We start from the raw sequence: 24,578 nt of genomic DNA, 5'->3' as shown, positions 1-24,578 counted from the left end.
AGTGAGTCTGAGCTCCCATGGCCCCTGGAACGAGCCGAGCTAGCCAGGTTTAACCTTCAGTAGCTAACAAGGCTGTGTAGAACGGGAGGACACTTGATGAGTAGCGTGCACACTTTCATAAGAACACTCAAGCAGTCCGAGGGGTTTCCTCCTCTGTGCCTAAGGGTAGAGAGAGCACAGATTGCTCAGCTACCCAGGCACCCATCAACACCTCATTACTCACACAAACGAAGAGTCTTGTGATGCCATTGCCTGGGGCAGCTTCATTGGCATGAAGCAGAGTGGTCTCCATGAATGTGCTTGGATATGTTCACAGCACATGTTCAAGTGCATCCCTGTGCCACTGAATGAGGGACTGCGCTCTGAGAAACACCTTTAGGCAGGTTCCTTGTCATATGAGCACTGTGGAGTGGGCTTACACAGGCCTAAATAGTAAATGTGACCTCCTGATCCAACCCGAGACACCCATAAACATGGGATGAAGCAGGCTGCCACTGGCATTGAAACCGTAAACATAATGCTTAATCTTGATTGTCAGTTTGACCGCAGGATTTAAAACCACTATGGAAGTCAGGCGGTGGTAGCACATGCCTTTAATCCCAGCACTCAGGAGGCAGAGGCAGGTGGATCTCTGTGAGTTTGAGGCCAGCCTGGTTTACAAGAGCTAGTTCCAGGACAGGCTTCAAAGCCACGGAGAAACCTGTATGAGGGAGGCGGAAGTGGAGTTTCACACTGAAGATGAAAGCATTGGGCATCAGCCCTTGCCTTCCTTAGTCCTGACTGCAGAAGCCACGTGACCAGTGGCCTCCAGTTCCCACTGTCACAAGTTCCCCACCATGATGGACTGAACCATCAAACTGTGAGGCAGCATGAAACTTCCCTTCCTTCGGTTGATTTTGTCAAGTATTTTGCTGCAACAATAAGGCAATTTCCAAGTGGTAACACTTGGAAATCAATGTAGAGAGAAGTGGGCTGATGTTGTGACGAATCTGAGTGTGTGGTTCAAAGGCCTTTGGAAGCGGTTTGTGGGAAGGATGTGGGAGAGTTGGAGTTTGGGACTTGGAAAGCTGTAGAACGTTATAAACAGAACCTAATGGACCATTATGGAGGGGATTTTAAAGTCAAGAGTGCTAAGAGTAATGTGGACAGCAAAGGCCTGGTTAGGAGGCTTTGGAGGAGGTAAGACTCCTGGCAACGAGGCTGGAGGCCATTCATGGGGTATTCTAGATATAACGTTGATGGATGTTGCCTGTGTCCTTTAAACTTGAATAGTGCCAAACACAGGGGTGATGGGCTAATTTGTTAGGTGGAGGAAATAAAATAGCATTCAGGTACAGCACGGCTACTGCTCACAGCCCTCATCCAGGTCCACAGTGAGAGAGACCATGGACAAATGCCAAGGAACACTGCAGGCACGGAATAGAGCTAGCCCAAGAGAGAGGCTATGTGTGCCGCAGGCTGCAGAGCTGGGGGAGAGGCTATCTAAGCCCTTATGGCCCAAAAGATTCCATCAAAAGTCCTAGATGCTTGACATGGAGCTGTAGCCTCAACGTCGCAATCCTCCTGCGTCAGATCCAGGGTGTTGTGATTATAGAGTTGGCTAGTAAAGTCATGTTTCCCTTTGTTTGTTTGTTTGTTTGTTCTTCAAGACAGAGTTTCTCTGTGTAACAGCTCTGGTAGTCCTGGATTCCCCTCTGTAGGCTAGACTGGCCTTGAACTCACAGAGATCCTCGCCTCTGCCTCCTCAGTGCTGGGATTAAAGGAGTGTGCCACCACGGCCCAGCTATCCCAAATATTTCTGATCTATGATGGCAGATATACAGATCAAGCCCACAGATACAAAGGGCTCAGCCTTCTATTTATTTCAAAGGCTTTTGGATTCGGCGTGCTCACAATTTATTTAGGATATTTTCGCGTATGCAATTATTCAGAGAAACGATTATATGTTGTCTTTGTTTCAGACAGGATCTCCCTATATAGCCTAGAGGGACCTCAAACTCATGATCTTTTTGCCTCTACTTCCCAAGTGCTAAGATCCCAAACATCAATTTCTGGGAAAACACTTGGAACAGACCCCTAGTGTGCGGAGGGGTCCCAGTGAGCCTCAGTGCTGTGCTCCTGGCTTCCTGGCAGCATTGTCACGGGCACACTTGTCGGTTCTGGTTAGGAGCCACCACACACAGTAGCCTCTTGAGATGTTTGCCAAACTGCTGAACTGAGAACAATTTGGCAAGTGTCCAGAGAGTCAATGAAAATGTTCATTATCTTTGCCCTGTTTCAGCCTCTGTTCTGGGGCTTTTCTAAGGACCCTGGCTCATGGGGCAAGTGGGAAGCCGTAATCGACATGAATTCACCATGGAAATTGGAAAATGCTTTACAAATGTTTTCCAGAATCGTGTGAGAGATGGGCTGAACACAGGGCTCCTGAGAGCACTCCCCTGGAGTGCTCCACACAGAAGGGGACATCTGAAGAGCGCCCTCTGGACAGCTGCTGGGACACATTGAGACAGGCAGCTTTCTCTTCATACTGACCACCTGCTGAAAGGAAAATGGCTGTAAGAAAATGTTAACTGTAAAGGACAAAATTAAAAAAAAAATGAAATCCATGACAGGAAGAAAAGAATACATAGAAGTCTTTTTTTTTTTTTGACAGAGGTGGTCAGCCACTGACACCAGGTCTACATTTCCTACAAATGTAATGTGGGCTTAGACATCCCAGAGGAGCAGTGTCTGGAATGTTCTGCAGTTGTTATCTCAGCCAGCAGACACACCAACCTGGAAACTTCAAAGTTCGAGGGCAGAAGGAAAGCGGGCGGTGGGACACCCTGCTCAGCATCTTGCTGCGCTTCCCACTAACTGTCCCAGTGATTGAAACAAACATGGTGGGTGCCGTGAAAGGTGGAAATACCACCCCATTCTACTCCCTGTAACTCCAGCTCAGGGGGAGCCATGCTTCAGAACAAGGGATGATGATGCCTTTATAATAAGAGGGGTTGGGGTGATGGTGGCTCAGCAGTTAAGAGAACTGCTCCTCCAAAGAGAGTGCCTGAGATTAGTCCCTAAAGCTCACTTTGGGTGGTTCACAAACACCTATAACTCCAGCTCCAGGAGATCTGATGCCCCCTTCTGGCCTCTGCTGGCACACACACACACACACACACACACACACACACACACACGGCATACAGTCGCACAGACATATACACATAAATAAAAAAAATTAAGTAAATAAGGACTAGTATGGTAGCATACACCTGGATCCCAACATTCTGAAATCAGAGGCAGGAGGATTACTGCCAGTTCAAGGCTAGCTAATCTACAGAACAAGTTCCAGGCCTGGAGGGGTTGCATAGCAAGACCAACCCTAAGCACAAAACAAGAGGCTGTATGTCAGTTCAGTCTGCAAAAGTGCTTGCTTTGCAAGCAACAGGACCTGAGTTCAATCCCCCAGGGCTCACTTAAAAGCCTATAATCTCATTATGGGGTAGGTGCAGACAGATAGATCCCTGGTGCTTGCTGGCTAGTCAGCCTTGCCTACTGGGCAATTTACAGTCCAAGGAAAGACCCTGCATCAAAGAGTGGAGAGCAACTGAGAAGTCGCTGTGAAGATTGTCCTCTGACCTCCATGTGCACATTTGTGCACCAGCACACATACAAAAGCAAGCACACACAGAGCAAAGAGGGGCGAATCCGGGGCTGTAGTTCAGTTGATAAGAGCAGCACTTGCCTGACTTCCGTGAAGTCCTGGGTTAGATCCCCAGCACTTCAAAATCTGGACATGGTGGTCTAAGGCTGCAGTCTCAACCCTTGGGCAGTGTAGACAGGGGAGGCCAGAAGTCCAAGGCCAGCCTTGGCTACGTAGAGGATTGGAGACCTGGAGACCCTGTAAAAAAGAAAGGAAGGGAGGGAGAAAGGGTAGGAGGGTAGGAGAGAGGGAGGGATGGAGGGATGGAGGGAGGGAAGGAGGGAAGGAAGAAGGGAGAGAGCAAATTTAAAATATACTCCCTATATTCTCAGAAGGCTAAGGCAGGAGAATCCTGAGTTTAAAGGCCAGCTTAGAGCACTGTAACAAGGCCCTGCCTCAAAATAACAGTAAACAAAAAAGTTCAGAGCAGAGGGTTTAAAGTCAGACTAGCACACCATAGGGTGTTAACAGCAGGACTGTAGCTTTTGGCCCTGGCTTATTTGTCCTTTTTTCTGGGATGAATAAACATGCTTTTTCCTAATAAGGATGGAGCAAGTTGTATTTTAAGAAGCAGAGGGGACAGGAGGAGGAAGAAAGCAGAAGGGGTGGGGGGAGTATCAATTACACAATTAAAAAGTTACAAGATTGAAAAATTCCTTCACACAAAAGAGAACATGGCTTCTTCCCAATCACCCTACAAGGAAGCAGCAGAGATACTCTTCATCTGGTGTAAAAACTAGGAAACAGAACTCTGGAGCTGCTAAAGTCCCCAAAGGCCATTGTAGACACAAGCCTCATCTCAAAACTCTCAGCATGAAATCCGGGCTCCCTCCCTTGAGCGGAGACCACTTCATCCGAAAGACCTGTGGAGTGAGTCTGTCCTGGACTGGAGGTGGGGCTCCTCTTGGCCCTGTAGAGTCTTTACAGTCCCCTGATCATAGATGCCTTGAAGACTTCCCGTTCAAGCAGGGCTGACCAGAGGTCTTCTGTGGAATGTGGAACTGGGCCATGGAGAAACAAGAGTGGCCCCCTGGAGAGTCTGGAGAAACACTGGCTGATCCTATGGCTTGGGGTACAAGAAGATTGGTCTCTGGGGGACAAAAGGGATAAAGAGATGTGGGATGGAATTAAGGCCCAAGGGTGGCAGCCTGAGCTGGACAGGAAGGTCAGCTGTGTTCTTGCCTCACATCCAGAGAATGCTACTATGGTGTTGAGCTGTCCTTTCGTTAATGGTGTTACTACAGGCCCTTCCCCACAGTGTGTGTGTGTGTGTGTGTGTGTGTGTGTGTGTGTGTGTGTGTACATGACTTTCAACAGAGTCTGGCTCCACATGCCAGGCTCAGATCCCAGCAATCCTCTTGCCTCTGTGTCTCATGCCCACTGCAACCATGACTCTTTCCTTCCTAGGGTTTATTTTATTTTATATTATTTATATTTATTTTATTTTATATCCACGAGTGTTTGCCGGAGTGGGTGTATTGTGTGCAATCAGCGCCCATGGAGGCCAGAAGAGGGTGTTGGATCTCCTACAATTGGAATTACACATAATCATGATGTGGGTGCTGGGAATTGAACCTGAGTCCTCTGGAAGAGCAGTCAGTGCTCATAGCCATCTCTCTAGCCCCCAATCATGATTCTTAGAGAAACAAGCAGGAGCAAGGGTGTATCAGTGACTTCAGCAACTGCTCCCTTAAGGAATGAAGCAAGGATGTCGCTGCCAGCACTGTTCAGAGTCACTGTGGTCATAGAGAGCTCCGTAAGTGTGGTGGGAGAGGGGAACGGATGCTAGAAGCAAGGAACTGAAAGGAAAAGCAAAATTCACATGGCTTTTTGGTGACAGGATAGTCCACTAGTAAAATCACAAAGCCAACTGAGAAACAAGTTGAACTGACTAGAGGTCTATAAGGGATCTGGACACAACACAAACAGCCAAAGACAATTGTTTACCTGCATGTTGATGGAAAACAATTTCGGTGTACAATGGGGGAAATGTAGAATTAACAATAAGCAGCGAGAACCAGAAAATAAACCTAATGTGTACCCCACAATCTCTATGTAAAACATAAAATTTTACTAAGCAACACAAATGGACTTCCCACAGGACAGGGAACCCTGATTGCTTTTCGGGCTGAGGGGGGGGGGGGACTTAATTGGGGGAGGGGGAGGGAAATGGGAGGCGGGGGCGGGGAAGAGACAGAAATCTTTAATAAATAAATAAATTAAAAACAAAACAAAACAAAAAAAAGCAAAAAGAAAAAAAAAAGAAAACCAACTCATATATACACCCAGCCCCAGCCAGTCTGCAGTATCCAAACTTGTGAGCTGGGACACACAGGTGCACACTAAACCACTAAGTTCAGAGCTAATTTGTTACCCAGCAAGAGCTAACTATAAACGTCATAGTCCTAGGAAGAGACACTCTCTGCTGGAAAGATGTGCACTCTCTAAAAACTACACTGTGACGAAGCATAACTCAAATAAAAACAACCATAGATATTTATTTCCCTGACACTTAAAAAAACAAATTGTAAAGCAAATTTAGCACTAAAATTTTGAAAGAAGCTAATGGAAGAAGAAAAGGCCTAACATCAATAAATATTAAGAAGCATCCAGGGGCTGGACAGAGGGCTTAGTGGTTCAGGGTACTGACTGCTCTTGCTACCACCCACATGGTTACAACCATGTGTACCTTCAGTCCCAGGGGAACTGATGCCCTCTTCTGACCTCTGTGGAGGTAAAACACCCAGACACATAAAAGTAAATAAATAAGCAAAAGACTTTAAAGTACCAAAACTTGAGGAAAGTCACACACCAGAGGGAGAGAAACTGAAGGCCAATGAGATGACTCCATAGATTAAGGCACCTGCTGCCAAGCCTAGTGACTTGAATTCAATCCCAGGCCCCACGTGGTGGAAGGAAAGAACTGACAACAGCCTACAAGCTGTCCTCAGATCTCCACACACATGCCATGGCATGGCCACGCCCTCCCCAGGACAGAAGCCGATGCTCCTGAAGATGTCAGGGAGGAAGCAAAGGGAGAAGGAAACCCTATCTCAGAAACAACAAAATGAAAGAAAGAAAATAAAAGGCTGGGGGGTGCAAACTATCACAATCAAAAAGTATAGTGTACCACAGCTCTGTGATGAAGGTGGCCAGCCGTAACCAGCGCCAGGGTACTCGTGGGGTTTCTGGGAACTGAACCTGGTTTCTCAGCAACAGCAGTATCTTAGTTTAGGGTCTCTCCTGCTGTGAAGAGACACCATGACCAGGGAAACTCTTATAAAGGAAACATTTAATTGGGGGCTGGCTTACAGTTGAGAGGTTTGGTCCATTATCCTCATGGAGGGAAGCATGGCAGAACACAGCAGACACAGTGCTGGAGAAAAGGTTGAGAGCTCTATCTACCCATCTGGCAGGCAGCAGCACTGGACTTCCAAAACCTCAAAGCTCAACCCTGGGGATACACTTTGTCTAATGAGGCCACACCTCCCAATCCTTTCAAATAATGCCACTCCCTGGTAACCAAGTTTTCAAATCTCTGAGCCTGTGGGGGTCATTCTTATTCTTATTAGCTCTTACTGCTAAGCCATCTCTCCAACACATATGTATATTAAAGCTTTACTTTTGGGATTTTTTATTTTTATTTATACACACATGTGTATGTAAACAAGTGTGTTGGTGCCCTCGGAAGACAGAAAAAAGTGTGCTATACTCTGGACCCTCCTGCCCGGCATAGTGGCACATGCCTTTAAGCCCAGCACTTAGGCAGCAGAGGCAGGAAGATCTCTGTGAGTTCAAGGCCAGTCTGGTCTACAGAATGAGTTTCAGAACAACCAAGGCTTCACAGAGAAACCCTGCCTCAAAAGATATATATACATAGTCAGACATAAGCTGCACTGGAGACTGAACCAAGAGGATCAGTGTGAGTGTGAAACACGTCTGTGTTACACAGCGAGACCTCGTCTAAAACACACACACACACATCAGATGTGACTTCCTAACCTGCAATGAGAAAATGGTCAAAATGTTCCAAAAATCCAAAAGCATTCACTTGGAGCCAGAAGGCTGATGGACTGGATGCTGCCCAGACAGGTGATGTCCATGCATTGTTCCAGATGGATTGTGTCCTGAAAACACACATATGGGTGTGCACACATTAGGAGAGAGGGAAAGACAAGGCTTGGCTCCCTGGGATGGTCGCACCCCATAGAGAAAGGCACTGAGAAAGACAGGAGGACTCTCACTGCCCACTGAATTTCTGTATGGTCTGAAAATTCTACAGGAAGTGTACAATAAATAGAAACACAAAGCCAGAAAGAAGATCAGTGTGAAACAGAATGAATGCCTGCAGTTTGATACGGGATAGATTTAGAGACCTATGTGAGCATAGAAATGGCTCCTTGGCCCTTCGCTACTTTCTGTTCAAGAAGTCACTGTTTTCCAAACTCATGAGCCCTCCCAAAGTGACCCTCATGGCTTTGATGTCCAGCATGGGATCTAACTAAACTATGAATGGAGATGTCATTGATGTAAGCCTGATCCGGTGGCATCTTTGTCTCGGTGAAGACACTGGGAAGGAATCTGTGGAAGGGAAAAAAAAGCCAGAGGACATTGTCTTATTAAAGGCCCTGTTAGTAGACGTTGTCCTATCAAAGCCCTTCTAATGTGTGGGCGTCTCTTTTGTCCCCACTCCTGGCTTCTTGTATGCCCACCCTCGCCCCAGCTTCTTTAAACTCTACCTAGATGCCCTTCATTGGTCAGTCCTATGAAATGGCTTCTGAGCTGTGCTCTTTAAAATCTTTATTAACTTGACCTCAGACCTATCCCATTCCTCCAGGAGAATCGGAACCACAACCACCGTGGCAGAACTATCAATATCAGCTGGGCATGTGCCACTAAGCCATGCTCTATAAGCACATGGTATCCCATGGTATTCTGGAGTACCCCGACGTGCAACCTCTTTTCTGCAGACTCGATACACAGATGTGGAAACCAAGGCAGGTCAAGAACTGACTATGGAGATGCATGTACCCTTGGTGGCCTCGCTGGCCCCACACCAGCTGCTGTCTCCGTTCTTGTCACCATCATCTGAACAGCTGTTGCTGAGGCTGTTGCTTTCCTTGCTGGGGGCCCCTGAAGACAACAGATGCCGTGGGTCCTCTCTGCATCCTTCAGCCCTGGCAAAAGGTGAAGATGTTGGATGAGGGTAGGTGAGGCTGAAGAAGAGGCAAGACAAAAAGAAGCAGCTCTGGGGAAAATACTCAAGGGGGAAGTGAGAAGGTGAAGATCCTGGGTAGGGTCTTCAGAATAATCTAGAATGGAGGCAGGGAAGGGCTGCACGAAGGAAAAGAAAGGGTCAAACAAAAAGTGACTACATTTATGCAGGGCCTTCCTCCTAGAGTTGGCAAAAGTAGTAGTGTTGGTCCCAAGGGAATGTTTACATGCTCCCAGGAGCAAATTCTTATGAGGACCTGGGCCCAGATGTTAGTTCAGGCTCACTATTTGTTGCCTAAGTGCATCCTGATGCCCAAAATTTCCTGTAACCTATGGAGTAGGCTCTGTGCTGGAAGCCCCATTCTGGACCACTTGTTCTGATACCCTAACATAGCCATCACAGCCCAGACAACTTTCAGGGCTGTTCCCATCAGCATGAGCCTTCTGACCCAGGTTCCAGCCCCTTCTCACCCTCTCACCCTGAAGGACTGCATCTTAACTATCTTAGATAAGCCCTGTCGTGTCCCCTAAGCAACCTTCCCCTTCTCCCAGAGCTCTGGGTGGCCCAGCATCAGTCTGTGCTGAGCTCGCCCCTGCCTCACAATGCCAAGTTGCTATCAGAGTCTGATAAGGCTGTGCCCTGCCTACCACCAAGCCCTACGTCACGCCCCCTCTGTAATGTTCCTGCTTTACCTAATTTATCCATTGTCACCCACGCCGAACAGGGAGAGGCCTCCAGCAGAGCCAAGGCATCCGGCGCTGTGGTTTGCTTTTGTTTGTTTTGATTCCTTCAAGGACCAGACTATGTTCATACAGCTTTGGTCTCTCAGATGCTCTCTTCTGGGTCTAGAAAAAGAATCCTCCCTGAAATATTCCTCAAGCAAAAAATATGGACTGCTACCAACATCATATTCTGCCATATCACATTCAATTCATTTGAGAACTCCACTTATCCCTCCCTCTCCAGGGGAAATAATGGGGGGAAAGTTGCATTTAGGCTTCCAAGATCTCTGTAATTTGCCCTAGAGAGAACAAAGAGGCTTGAGTTATTAACTCTGTTTTATACTCGAAGCAAACATGTCTCCTAGAGATTAAACGGCTTGCTTGTGTCACCGGGCTGGAGGGGCTTGGGAAACACAGCCAAGCTGCCCATTCTGTCTCTAGACACCCAGCTCTCCCCACCGCTCTGTCCTGCCTGCAAAAGCACTTTTACTGCCGTCTGTCGACAGCCGCGTAATGCGGACCAAATGCAGATCAACCCCTCAGGACTGCGAAAATAGAGACAGCCTCTACTATTTAGCCGAATAGGTTCGAAATGATTGAAAATCGCTGGTGTCCACTGAGGATCTAAACGAAGAAAAAAAGTGCACAAGCAATCATCCTGGCAATAGATGCTTCTAGAGAAAATGAGTGTGAAGGGGCCGCTCACTAGATCTCTGGAGCACCGCTTTCTAAAAGGCAATCAGTGCTGTCTTCCTGGCACAGGGACAAGAAAGGCTAGGCACTGGGAAGAGCGCAGCATCCTTGTAGCCAATCAGCCCTTACTGCAAAAGAAGACATCCATTCTGTTTGGTCAGCTGCCTGGTAGTCACTCCCATGCCTAGAGGATGCTGGTCAGTATCCAAATGACCCCTCTACTTGGAAACCCCCCAGCTCAAGGGAGCCTAGAGAATGTTCCCGGTGTGGAAAGGCTTTTCCCTTAAGCCCTGGATGAGACAGACAGCAGGCAGTGGGAAGTCAATGTGCCTGAGATAGCCCTCAGAGGTGGCTTTGATTTCTAAAGTGACTAGGTGACCTGGAGAAGCTGGTGACCTTCTGAGTAGACCGACTATATGACTGTACTATAAGGGAAAGCAGGCCTTTAAAAGAAAATGAAGAAAGCGGGGGCAGGGCCCAAGATATACCCAAGGTTTCTTTCCTACCCAGAGTGAGAAATGATGGTGGTAGACAAAGGACTGCTCTCCATCAGAGGAGGTAATTTTCCAATATCTCTGCTCTCCGCCCTTGAGCTCTGCATGGATCAAATGGACCAAACAGGGCTGGGATGTAGCTCAGCTGGTAGCGTGTTTGCCTGCTATGCAGGAAGCCCTGGGTTTAATCCTCAGCATAAACCAGGTGTGATGATACCTGTCTCAATAAACCCAAAATTCAGCAAGTAGAGGCAGGAGGAGCAGGAGTTCAAGGTCATCTTTAGCTACAGAGCAAGTTCAAAGCTAGCCCGAGCAACATGAGCTCCTGTCTTGAAAAAATAATGAAGGAATAGCTCTTGACTCCATTCACAGGTCAAGGACAAAGATTACACAGACACGGGCTAGCTCTGTGACAGTGTGATGCAGACTCTAATAGTGTTGTTCAGAAGAGGACCATGAAGACTCCGTTGAACGGTCTGTGGTCCGTAGACGCTGTGGCAAGCAGTATTGATTCATAAAACTGGAAAAGGCACGTTGAAAACCCAGCACCTGGTGCGTTAAGTCTGCAAAGATGTTGGTTCTGTTGACAAGGCAAAGACTATTGAGGACCGATATGCTCCCCAAGACTCAGGGGCTGAAACCTAGAATGTTTATATGAGTAAATTTAGAAGTAGGACCTTTAAGAAAGTAAAGATACTTCTTTTTATTATTCATTGTTATTATGTTGTTATTATTGTTATTATTATTTCTTTGGTTTATCGAGACGGGGTTTTCCTGTGTAGTCCTAGCTGTCCTGGAATTCACTCTGTAGACCAGGCTGGTCTACAATGCAGAGATCCACAGAGAGCCGCCTGCCTCTGCTTCCCAAGTGCTAGGATTAAAGTCACATGTCACCACACCCAGCTGATGTTTCGTTTTTTTATTTGCAATGTCGGTGACGAAACCCAGGGCTTTCCACATGCTATCGATAAATGTTCTACCACCGAGCTACATCTGCAGACTTCGGTGTTTTGAAACAGGTAACATCTTAATATTTGTAGACCGTATTGAGGCTCCTTTCATACAGTGTTTCACTATGTGCTTGGGACTATTTTTAATGTGCTGATATATGTACCATGATTAGTGATCTGTGTTTGCAAAACCCCAGGTAATTTTCATGTGTTGCCAGAAATTATAATGTTAGACTTTAACCACCCTATCTGAGCCACAAAATGGTTACAGTTCTCCTAAGAAGGAGGCTGATGCTCTTAAGGTCACACTGCTTTCTTGGTCCCAGGCAGGCTGGCTGGTCATTGCTAAGGGAAGCAGCTCATAGTACAGGAGCCTGCTGGGATGTGGGGTCTGATGGCTGGCCTTCCTTGACTGAAGTCACCTTCCTTTTTGCACAGCAGTGACAATGAGGCCAACACTGACCCACAACACATCAATCAGTGTGTGCTGATCAAACACAAAGATAATAAAGTACTGGAGATACCACCAGACACGATGTTATCCAAGCAGCCAGTACACAAAACAACACGAAGGCAGCCATGTCCATGTCCCAACAGAGAGCAGACGGGAATTCAAATGGGCATAGTTGGGGAAATTATCCTAAAAACTCAACTGCCAAACCTCCAGACAAATTTAACCTACTTTCATAAAATCCCAGAGCCCAGCAGAAAGTATTTCCTATCATTTTAAGTTGTTTTATTTTATTTTTCCCATATAGAGTCTCACTGTATAGCCCAAGTTGGCCTGAAAAATTCACAATGTAGCCCAGGCTGGCCTCCAATTCCTGTGTGCTCTTCCCGCTCAGCTTCCCTAGTACTGGGATTACAGGCGTGAGCCACACATGCAGAACTGTCTTGTTTTTATTTTGTTTTGCTTTGTTTGTTTGAAACTACAGAAGTAAGCTGGGTATGTTGGCACAGATCTTTAATTCCAGCACTTGAGAAGCTGAGGCAGAAGAGCGAGTTTAAGGCCAGCCTGGGCTGTATAGGAAGATCCTCCTTCCCCACCCCCTCCAAATAAGCTACACAAGCAACATCTTTCACAGACAATGCGATGTCAGGAAGATCTGCCTTCTTTCCAGAACTTTAAACACAATTTCAGGACGGCGTTCTCAGCTCACCATTGTGTCTGAGGTCCTAGGAAGGACTGAGGCAAAAGCCAGGCAGTCTTACAGAAAGAACCAAGAGACAGCGTCTCCGTTTCAGTCTTAAATATCACTCCACGCATCCAGCCAGCACCCTGCACAGGTTCCATGTGGGACAGGAACCTTGCAGGTTGGAAGTGTGTTTAAGACAAGGGTGGGGAAAACCAACACTCACACGATCTGCAGCCCTGCCCACTGCAGTAGAAAGTGATTCGCTTGGCTTTAGATTTAAATATTTATTCCTCAAACACAAAGCAATGTTTAGCATGCATCTTCCCTAATGTCCCAGCCATCTGGCCTTGGAGATGTCTTCAGATGAAAGGACCAGCTGGGATTCCAGCTTCACGGGTACGGAGTCTTCCTGGCAGAGGGGGGTGTGCCTGAAAGACACACTGGGCCTCCCTGCTCTGGGAGCCGTGTGGTTTTCTTTTCTGGTCCCATAGTTAGCACTTAGAGGAATTTCAAAGCAGGCTTCTTCATACCCCATCTGGAAGGAAACACCCTCTCCTGGCCTTATGAAGTGATGTCAATGATTTGTGTGGGACAGGATTAGAGGGACACTGTGAAAGCCAGACCCGTGCTGCCCCCCTGGGGTATATGAAGCAAGCTTGGTGGCAGAAGCCTCTGGAGTAACATGGTGCCTCAGGCTCAGAGAAGAATATTCTGTCAAAGTGTCCATTGCCACTAGGGTCTGTTCCCACTGTGTTGAATGTAGCCGATAGTGACACCACCTTTAGTCACAACTGCATCCTTGAAATTGGACAACACAAGGCATTTAAAAAAAAAACTTTTAAAAATATTTCCATCCCAGCCCACCAAAAGAGAAAAGTTAAACCAAGTTCCCACACACCAGTTCTGAGTCTGGGAGCAGGCCTCCTGCAGCCACGGCCTTGGCCGGGGTCAGCGACAGGTAGGACGATAGCACCGTCCTACATTATACTGCTGGCAAATCCGTGAGGAGGTGACAGGGATGCTTTTAACCTCTGCGTGGAGGCTAAAATTATCCCACTAATCACAGCTTCTATAAGTCGGCTTCTGGTGTCTCGGGAGCAGGAGAGGAGGTGTTGGGCAGTATGCATTTGGTGCCATTAAACCTGACTATTACCCATGGTCAGCAGATGCTGAGGACCTCAAGGGAGGGAGACAGAAGTTCCAAGTGGAGAGTGGGTGAGGGACTCCTACGACTGTCCCTGCTGATGCTTCCCAGGACTCACACTTGGGAACAGATGGAAGCTTCGGGAATCCAAAACTTATGGGTCCACTTCCGGATGCCATAATAAGCTATAATTCAGCCCCACCGGTGCTGCGGACCTCTCGGACTGCAAAGACGAAGCTTTTTTATTTCCCCCAGATTTATAACCAAGCCATGAGCGGAGGTCTTCTACTTGGTCACATGACTCTAAGGACAGGCATTGGGTGGGGAGGAGTGGAAATGCCTCCCCTCTGCTCAGCAAAAGGAGAGGGCCTCATTGCCAAACAACCCAGATCCATTTCCTCCGGAACGTTCAAGGGTCTCTGCACGAGCCGCTCGGGTTTGTTTGGGTTTTACTTTTGAAAAACTTCAAGGTCATTTCACAAAACTTTGAAATTAAATCCAAGCCCCACTGCAAAGGCTCCTCTTCACTCTAAATCTGGGGCTTTGGGGAGGATGAGAGCATTTGCATCTCGGCAGATGCTTCTAAATCCACTCCAGTCCTGGGGTCACGCATAGGCTCCTAAACCAACAACAATTAAAAACAAGGGGCCCTCCTTAATCTGCTTAAGCAGGGCCTTGATCAGAGGGCGGTATCAAAGCTAGGCTTAATAAACGAATGTGTCAGACGCTCAGCTGGGTTCCTTCCTTTATCTCCAATCTGCTCCTCAGACCCATTTTGCAGGTGGGGAAGGAGACTGACAGACATCTTAACCTGCTGCTGCAGGTTTCCTTCTGATAGAAAGTTGGACCAGAGTGGTTTTCAAATCCACTGACCCAACTGTCCACCACTTGGAAAAAGCTCTCCCTGTCACGCCTGCCTCCTGGCCCCTCAAGAGCCCCCATGTAATGAAGTGAAACAAGTATCTGTCTGCTTCTAGCTCATACATATACATATACATACACATACACATACTCATACACATACACATACATATGGCTCAGGTTACAGCATGATCCAAAAGAACAGCTTAGCTGCTTCAAGGCATCTTGATTTATCATATGTATATGTATGTATGCATTAAAATGACAGTCTCTCAGGGCATGGTGGCTGATGCCTCTAATCCCAGCACTCAACAGGCAAAAGGCAGGGCTGCCACAGTTTAAGGCCATCCTTTCCCCAGAAAAGCAAAACAAAGCCGCTGGGTTCAAAGTTCAAACGTCAATAAAACACACGTTGACCAAAGAGCTATAGTTAAAATACACGCTCCCTGGTCACCAGTAGGTTGTAACCCCCACCTCAACCCTGCTCAGCTCGCTACAAAGAATGGCTACACGTTCTCCAGGACAAAGATAATAATCTGAAGACCCCAATCTCACCCCCTCTCCATTTACCTTTCACCCCACAACTCCTTCCAGCCAGGGCCCCCCCATGGCCCAAGTGACCAGAGATAACTGGAAAGTATCACACGATCCCTCATCATGAGTGAGGATGAGGGATGTGGGACACAGCCGAGGAAGGGGACCAGGGTTGGCTCTGCCGCTTGCTGTTCAATGACCCCAAGCCTCCAAATTCCTACCTGCATGATAAGTCATCTAACACGGTGGCACACATTATTAACCCCAGCAGTAGAGGCAGGCAGATTAGCTGAAAATGAGAGGACAACCTGATCTACATAAAGGTCCAGGGCTACAAAATGGGACCCTGCCTTGGATAAATAAACTTATTAGTATTGTTCTTCGCTAGACTGTTTGGAAGAACACATTAAAAAGAACAAATAAAAAGGAGACTAACGTGGGCCTGAGCTGTGTGCAGAAGGGCTGGCAGTAGAAAACGCTATTGTTATTGGGGAATACTGACTAGTATTGTTCTTCACTGGACTGTTTGGAAGAGCGCATTAGTTCCTATGTGCCCCTGAAGTAGCTACATTCATTCCCACGGTCATTTATTACTGGTGAACATCTGCTCAGGCTGCATCATGATCCAAAAGAACAGCTTAGGTTCTTCACGACATCTTGGTTTATCAAAACTCAAGGGCCAAGAGCTTTGCAGACCATGGTGCCCATAGCAGCCCTAGATGTTAGCTCTGTGCTTCCATTGGCTCACCGTGCCACGGGCAGGACACAAGGGTGTGAGATGAAAACCACTCAGACAAGTCACTGGGCCCACACCTTGCCCACACGTAGCCAGAACTTTCCAACAGTGTGAGTCAAAGTCCCACTAGAGAAAATTACCAGGCCCCAGTACTTGCTGCCCTGTGACCCCATCTGGCCCTGTCTGACACTGACAGCCAGCTATAACAGAGGTTTGAGCCCCACAGCTGCCTGGGGCATGCAGAAGGGAGAGTAGACTATAATTAGGCCAACCTTGCTGGCATTTCCCTCTTCACTCATACTTATTTCCTGTGAGTTGGGCGAGGGCTACAGGGCTTTACAAGGAACTCCAGGCATGGGGACTGGGAAGGGGGCGGGGTCTCTCACCACCTCGGATCTGCCCAAAGCAGACCAAGGAATAGTGAGCTAGCACACCTTCTTCCGCTTACCGGTGACCTCCCGCTGGGTGTTCTTAACGTGAGAACCCTCAATTCCCCTCTTCCTATCACTTGCCACATATCTCTTCCCAGACCAGAAAAATTAAAACTTTCTTTAAAAGAAAAGGTTCTTTTGTAGCTAGCTGGAGGGCAGGTCGGATGCAAAGAGACGTGGAGTCTGCTGTAAATGAGAGACCAGCTCTCAGGATGGAATGATGCTGACCTCTGTTGTATGGATGCCTCTGAGGCTCCTCTCTGTCCATCGACACAGAAGACCCCAGCCGGCAACGCAACTGTCACTAAGAGGGGTGTGCACGCCGATGCCCTGTCACCCCAGAAGTCTGGCATCTAAAGTAAGGTCTACTAAAAAGCCATCTAAGACTCCTCTAGAATTGGCCGGCTTCTTTGAATGTTTCTCACAAAATCTATGACTATCAGAAATAACTCAGTGGCGAACAAGATTCACTTGGGAAGGAAGCATGTGTGTGCCCTTGACTTCTTACATGCCGCATGACGTGAAACCATTTAGGCTTTCAGAAACCTCATCACCTGAATAATGCTGACACTATGCCCCAGCTCAGAGTTCTAGGAAGACGAAATGAGATAACAGAAGTGTGTTCTGAAGCATTAGTTCTGACCTATTATAAAATTCGTGTTAGCATTATTATTATTATTATTATTATTCATTCAGTCACACAATTTTGTTATACCAGGTGCCATTTGAAATTATGGAATTAGTGCCTGGAAACATTTTGCAACCTCAGAAAGCAGGTGCTGTATGTCTGTTCCTATTTTACAGCTAGGGAAGCCAGTATCAGAGACAGCTCAAACTGACGGAGTCTAGGTCTGGACGACAGAGATCTTCCCCTGTAGGCAGATCTGTCCTTCAAACTTTCCTTGTCCCTTTCTTTCTGCATAAAGGATTTTAAAAGCCCTGCTGGAAGCTAGTGTGCCTAGATCCCAGCAGAGGAGGTGAAAGAAGAGGTGATCTGGAGCCCAAGGCCAGCCTGAGATCCCAAATTAAAGAAAAATAACTATACCGGTTATTATTACATATTCTGTGCCATACCCCCCTGGACTTAGTTACATTGGCTTCATAATCCTACAAACCCTGAGGGAAAAAAGCATTTCCTGTAAATCAATGCGTTTTCTTCCCGCCCTTATTCTAGCCATAGTGCCCAACCCTGAACAGATCTCGCTCCACACATCCAAAATGGCCAAGGGGGAGAGCGAGAAAGTGCCAATGCCCCAGCTCCACAGCTAAAGGAGTGGGGCTTTGGCTTCCTCCTAGATAAACACACTTAAAGTAGAATCGATTAGGAGTTTAACATATTAAAGCCGAGTGACTTCCCTGCTCCAGAGAAATGTAAATTTCAGACCGGTGCGGTAGATTGGGAGTACTCCTTCCTTCAACAGTGCCCTTTTCCTTCAGGTGTGGGAGGTTTAGAGACAGATAGTACCCACTGAAAGACGTGTCAACCGTCTCCAAGGGACTCCTCCGACAGGGAGTTCTACAAAGCCCATAGAAAGACCCGCTGGGTCCTCCCCAACCTTTACCGCGGGTAGCTAGAAAAGTCAGGGGACCTAGGGTCGTCGGAAGTGAGTCCGCTGCGGGCGCTCCAGCAACAGCTCTAAGAGGCGCTCCAGTGAGGTGCAAGCACCAAGTCTGTAGTAGGAACAAACGTTCTAGGCTCACAGGGAAAAGGGGACACTCCCTGGGGAGGTGACAGCCAGAAAGAAAGCACCAACACCCAGGGGAGCTACCCTCTTCCCAGCTACCTTTTTGCACCGGAATTAGATTCGTGGTTGGCCTTGGGGGGGGGGGAAGCGGTGTTCGAAAGCGAAGGTCCTCGAGTGAGTGGTTGGGAGGGGACGCTGAGGAAGTTTCAAGGAAGGAAAGAATGATGGAAGAGGTGAAGCTTTAGAAACCTGGGCTTGCCACTCCGCACCCCTTCCCGAAAACCCCTGATACCCAAGGAGACCAATTCCGACCCTCCCGCCCCCACTTCGCTGCGTTTTAAATTGTCTTCCAGGTTGCAACTAAACCGATTTCTTTTCTAGGCCTCTACGGGAGGCACTAGGGTACGAAATACAACATGGCTGGTCTACATCGCCATCACTTTATTGTATTGTCACCGTTAACTTAACTATAAATACTACGGTGGGGAACACGGCTCACGCAGGCAGCCCGAGACGGCGGGCGGGGCTGCAGTTCCCCCACACCCGTCCCCGGCGGTCCCGGGCCTGTACATTATTTACAGCTAGCTCCTCGTTGCTTTCTCGACCCCCTCCCACAAGGCAGGGCGTGTGCAAGTAGCATCGTCTGTTTGTGCAAGTCCTTGCGTCAGGCAAGCGCCACGGCCGGCCCGCGGCCGTCAGCTGTCCGAGTCCAAATCGCTTTTACCTTCCTCTTCCCTCTTCTCGGGCGAGGTTTTCGAGGACGCCTTGTTCCACTTCTCGGCGTTTTCCGACTCCTCCGAAGAGGACCGCTTCTGCCGTCTCCATTTGGCTCGGCGGTTCTTAAACCAGACCTGTTGCACAAGGGAGCAACAAAACAGTGATGACCAAAGGTTCGCTTCCCACCAACGCCAAGCCACCTCCGCGTGGCCAGAGGTCAGCCTGGAATCTCAGACTGGCCACGTGAAATTGCAAGTAATCGCTGCGCCCAATACCAACATTCCGCATTTCCACTCTACTTCCTGGGCCTAAAGCGCCTTCCAGCAGCCTCCAGGTCGCCGCCTCCGTGATGCTCTTAGAGTGGCTGCAGCCCCACAAAGAACTGTGCAAACCCCGCATACAGGGAAGGACCGCTAGACCTTCCCACCCACCACTAGGCTGGCCCTTTGCCTACCTCCACCTTCTCCTCCCGAAGGTGCACCTTCCGGGCCAGCTGCTCCCGAGTGCCCACGTCTGGGTACTTCGTCTCCTGGAAGAGGTTCTCCAGGGCTTCGAGCTGCTCGTCGGTGAAGATGGTGCGGTGCCGCCGCTTCCGCCGACAGTGCAGTTGGTTGAGCAGCTGCAGCTCAGTGCGCGACAGCGTGCCCACGTTCATGTAGGGAAGCATCTGGTGCGGCACCGGGGACACCAGCACAGAGCCGGGGCCCTCGTAGCCTGCGACAGAGGGAGGGAGGCCGGTCAGTCATCCTCTCTCTGCACCGTACTCACTGCTCTCTCTCACTTAAATATAGAATAGGTCTACAGGGTTTTTGGGGGCGAGGAGACCGGGGATGATCCGACGTGAAAGGAGCGAGCACCCGCACACATCCAAAGCCAAACCAGGCACTTTAGAATCGTAGTCTCCCCAGCCCTCAATTTCCGTGCGCGCAGGGAATCACCATGAGACTTTAGGTTGCTCCGTTTCTTTAGCTTAAAGTTTGCTTCAGACATATGCAAAGTCCCGTACCCATTGACCAAGAAATAATAATAACAATAACAATAATAGTAGTAGTAATAATAAATAAAAGAGAGGGGAAGCTTGCAAAGGAAGAAAGTTGGTGCCAGGTGAATAAAGCAAGCAGCGCAGCACCGTGCATCCACGTCCCGGCAGCCACCTACTACCACGGTGGGGAAGGCCTGCACACGATCGCGACCCTACCTGGGGGTGTCGGGACGCAGGAACACTGCTGGGCGCCCAGAGGCGGCACAGCCCCGCAGCAGGCCGGGCCCACGGGCGCCGCCTGCACGTGCAGCTGCCCGTAGAAGTAGCTGTTGTAGCCTAGTCGGGAGCCTCCGACCGCGGCCGGGAGGCCCGCGCCTCCAGGGGCCACAGGACGCGGGTAGAAGGCGCCGTAGTCCGAAGAGGTGCCACCGCCCGCCCCATAAAGCGAGTCCCCATGCAGAGCCGGGAAGACCACCGGAGCCGCGGCGCTGGGCGCCACCGGGAGCACCGCGTCCTTGCAGCGCGGCCGGGTGGCCAGGATGTTGTCGATGCTGAACATGCTGGCGGGCATCCCCGAGCCCCGCGCCGGGACCGGGGGGCGGCGGGGACGCGCCGAAGAAGGAGAAGTCTCCAAGTGGTGTTGTTTGGGGTGGGGGGTGGGGGTTGTCCCACTCTCTCCTCCCGCGGGCGAGCAAACCGAAAGAGAGCGCGGGCGAGCGCGCAACTCGCGCCCCTCCCCGCCCCCTGCGTCCGCGCTCCCTCCTCCCGCCCTCTCCTCCCCTCGCCGCCGCCTAGCTGAACTCAACCCGCGGGTAGGACGCAGCTCCGACCGACTCAACCTCTTGTTGGTTTTATACTGAGTCGACGTCATCCTGGATTTAGTTCCTGGTAATATGCAGATGACAAACAGAACCAGATTTGGTCCTTTTCTTTTCCTTTGGGTGGTGTGGAATAGGGGAGCGCGCGCGGGGGTGGTGGGGGCGCTTGCCGGGGAGGGGGGAGAGATGCCAAGAGGAGGGGGGCTGCAGAGCCTGAAAAAAGAGATTGTGGATTGAGAATTAATGAAATTAACCTAATCTTTTCCATTCGGCAGCCCCGGAGCGGCTCCGGCCTAGCTGGGCGGGCGGCCTAATTGCCAGGTTAATCTTATTAATACTATTGTCCCGCCGCCGTTAACAGCTCCGCCACCGACCTCTCCGCCCCGACCCTTTTCTCTCTATTATGGGGTGCGATTTCCTCTGCTTGTAGCTCAAAATCATTGTGGCCAATTTTACTTTAGAACTACTTTTTAATCTCTTTCGGAATTTATTTGCTTTTAGAAAATGAGGGTGTCCTCAAGTAAGACGGAAAATTCCACCGCTCCTCTCGCCGCCAAGCCTCCCCCCCCTTCGAACTCGGGGCCTAATTTCACTGTTTTTTCCTGTCTCCTCAAAATCTTTTGTTTTTGCGAAAGCCAAATTTTCTCAGAGCAAAAATGACGAAAGAAGAAACGTGTCGGGCTTCGAAAAGTTGCATACCCTTTTTGCGGTCATTTTGGGACTGAAAATTGTCCTGACGCTCCCTAGCTCCTAACACATCAGTTGAAGACCAAATTCAACCACTGTTTAAAATTCGCCACCGAGAGGAGCGCTCTGAAGCGATGCTTCCAGAGGCTTCCCGCGTGGGTGCTGGTAGGTTCTGTACCTTTTTAAAATTATTATTCTGGGGAAAGGGGTGTGTTCCCCCAAAATCGTTTGGGGGTTTTAATTCAGATAGGCACTACGGGGACTGCCTGTCTTCTTCCTCAGCGTATTGGAGTGGCATTTCCTCGCATCAATGAACTAACTCTCCTAAAGGCCTCTAGTTATCCTTCCAGGCCCGCTCCGGCCTCAGTGGAACCCCAGCGGCCAGGACGAAAGTCGGGCCACCGCGGGCGGCCGCGATGATTTGCGGGATTCTCCGTGAGGCACGGTCAGGCCGCGGGAGGCGCAGCCAGCCAGCTCTGCGCGCAGGAGGCTGGGCGAGCTTCGGGAAGGTAGGCGACCGTCTGTGCAGAACGAAAGCAGAGGCCCGAAGTCGCGTGGGCTGAGTGTCTGCCCCGGAATTGCGGAGCGGGCCATCGTCGCGCCTTCGCGCGGGCCATTCTCTGACTACTCCCGCCAAGGCCCGAGTGGAGGACCGCCAGGAGTTCCTATCCATTTTCTGGAGATTTCTCTCCCTTTCTACACTGGCCTCAAAGCACTCTAAAGTCGTACAATAAATGCTAAGTTCCCCCAGGCACCGAGGGAGACCCCTCTTGTAAATTGCTCTTTCTGGGATAGAGGGCCGGAGCGGTAAGTTTGGTCCAGCCTGGAGGCAGAACTCAGACTGTGCGTGAGAGCTGCCACCCAGAGCTGGGAGAGTGCGCTTCTCCTCCTAGGCCTCCGCGCGTGGACCTCGGCGCCCTTCAGCCCACCCGCGCATGGCCTGGGACACTTGACTCTGCTTACTTTCGCAGACTGGAGGTGGTGGTAGGGAGAGTTTTGTAGGACTGGATAGAAACAGGCTTCATTTGGGGGATGGATAGGTTTTGGTTTTGTTTTCAAAAGAAACAATAAAAGTCTTTCAGGAGTGTGACCCTCCTTCAGAAAGGCCAAGCCTACCTAGAAAGGTGAACTCCCCCTTTACAGTGACTTTACAGTCGCCAGGTTCCAAGATGCCACCGGCCGCTTGCCATGTTCAGTTCTAAAGGAAGGTGAACTGATGGACAAGAATGAGAGCCTGCCGCTTCAGCGGTGGTGACTTCGCTGCGTTTGTGGTGGTGGTGGTTGCGAGTGGGTAAGGCGCGTGCGCAGGCGGCTCTCTAAGGCCCTTTGCAGGGGTGCCAGGCGGAGGCAGGAGGGCCGTAGAACACCTGGGGTAGATTCCTGGACCCCTGCAATTTCTGAAAAGCAACTCAGACACAGACCTGACAGGTATTCATCCACCAATCTGAAAGAGCCCCGCGGAGAGTTTGGAAGATTAAGGCAACCCACACCCATCCCTTCGAGTCTTCTTAGCTTGATACTTAATGATCAGTTTTAGCGAGTCTCGGATTTCGCTGAGATGCTTGATTCCCTGCAGCGCTCTAGCTAGAGCAGGGACCCTAGAGGGAAAAAGCGCTTCACCTGGAGTCCAGCGTGTCATTGCCACCTGGCAAACTATCCCTCCTTTGAAACCTCGGGATTTTAAATAATCTAACCAAATCCAACATTAATTAAATCCCTTAAAACCGTAGGATTTAATGAGGATTGTTTATTGGGACAAAGGAGTGTGCCGCCCCCACCCCTGCCCAAAGCCAAAACCAAAGTCTGTTCAGTTGCGTTCAAGATAAAGAAAAGTCTCTTAGCTCTTTCCTCGAAGACAGGACTTTCCCAGAAGGGAACTCACGGACTCGAACCACACAACTGCACCGGCTTAACCGCTGCGCTCCGGGAGAGCTCACCCCTGGCGGGGCCTCCCTGGTACGATCGTCCCTTCAGCACAAGGTTGTCCGCCGGGAGACAGACTGTGAAGGAAGTCAGGGGCCCAGCTCCCTTGCTGTGCTTTCTCTGCGGAAACCATAAAGTGTCCCCAACGCACTGGAAACAATCTTGCCCTGAGTAGCCGGGCGCAATTGAAATAACAAATGCGAGGCACGCAAATTGTCCCCCCCTCCAGTTGCTAAGCGATTGTTTGTCGCCCCGCACGCCTGGCTCAGCATGGGAGGACCAGCGCCTCCGGAGGCAGCCAGCGAGGCTTCGGTGAGAAATAAGTAAACACGCTGTTGATTTTCTCTATTATCACCCAAACACGATTTCACACAAAGCAATCACCACGCAGAAGTCTATGAAAATGTGTTTGTTGAGGAGTCACTCGCCCCAGTAATAGCCCTCATTTTTAAGATATTAAAGAAAGGATCAGCGGATTCCACATGCATAAGGTGCATTTGCTGTTAGGCATCTATCAAAGACCGCTCTTGCGCCACCGTTATCTCCGAATTGATTCAGAGTGTAGGTTAAATTGCTTTTCTGATTTAAAACATAGCGACCAAGTTTGGAGTGCGCATCTGGATATCTTCTCAGCGGGCTGTCTCCCCACTATCCTTACACCTCAGTCTCTTAGCTCTTTTTTTTTTCCGGAAAACGGGTCTTAGGCCCCAAATCCTCAAGATGTTATTTTTTTTAATTAAATTATTTATTTATTGGGACAGGGTCTGTGTTGTCCTGACTGTCCTAGAACTCACTCTGTAGAATAGGCTGACCTCAGGGATCCTCCTGCCTCTGCCCCAGAGTGCTGTGTTTAAAGGCACGGGTCACTAACCGTCTCAGACAAGATTTATTTCTTAACACTCACTTTTTTGCCTACACGTGGGGCAATTTATAATTGGACATTTTAGATGGGGTTTTTAGGTACATGGTTTAGGCAGGAGTTTCCGAGTTGTGTGCAAAGGGTATGGGGATGCACGAATAAAAAATAGGAGAATCCCACTGAAGCCAGAGGTTAGCGGAGACCTCCTACAGTTTCACCAAGCCAATTGGTTTTGCTGTTTGCATTTTGTCTTAAAAAAAAATCAGTGTCCCAAATCCAGTTCCCTGTTTCTACTACTCCTTGGAA

At 49.3% G+C, this 24,578-nt stretch overlaps 1 protein-coding gene across 1 annotated transcript; it reads right to left on the bottom strand.

Moving 5' to 3' along the window:
- Positions 1–18,981: 18,981 nt before the first annotated feature.
- Gsc (goosecoid homeobox) lies at positions 18,982–20,556 on the bottom strand. The gene is made up of 3 exons (XM_075948260.1): positions 20,202–20,556; positions 19,458–19,717; positions 18,982–19,137 (listed from the first exon to the last, which is right to left on the bottom strand). Exons 1-3 carry the CDS (start codon positions 20,554–20,556, stop codon positions 18,982–18,984), a joined length of 771 nt encoding a protein of 256 aa, XP_075804375.1.
- Positions 20,557–24,578: the final 4,022 nt, after the last annotated feature.

The sequence above is a fragment of the Microtus pennsylvanicus genome, chromosome 14 (genome assembly GCF_037038515.1).
Source record: "Microtus pennsylvanicus isolate mMicPen1 chromosome 14, mMicPen1.hap1, whole genome shotgun sequence".
Taxonomy (NCBI): domain Eukaryota; kingdom Metazoa; phylum Chordata; class Mammalia; order Rodentia; family Cricetidae; genus Microtus; species Microtus pennsylvanicus.
This window is presented reverse-complemented; position numbering and strand designations above follow the sequence as displayed.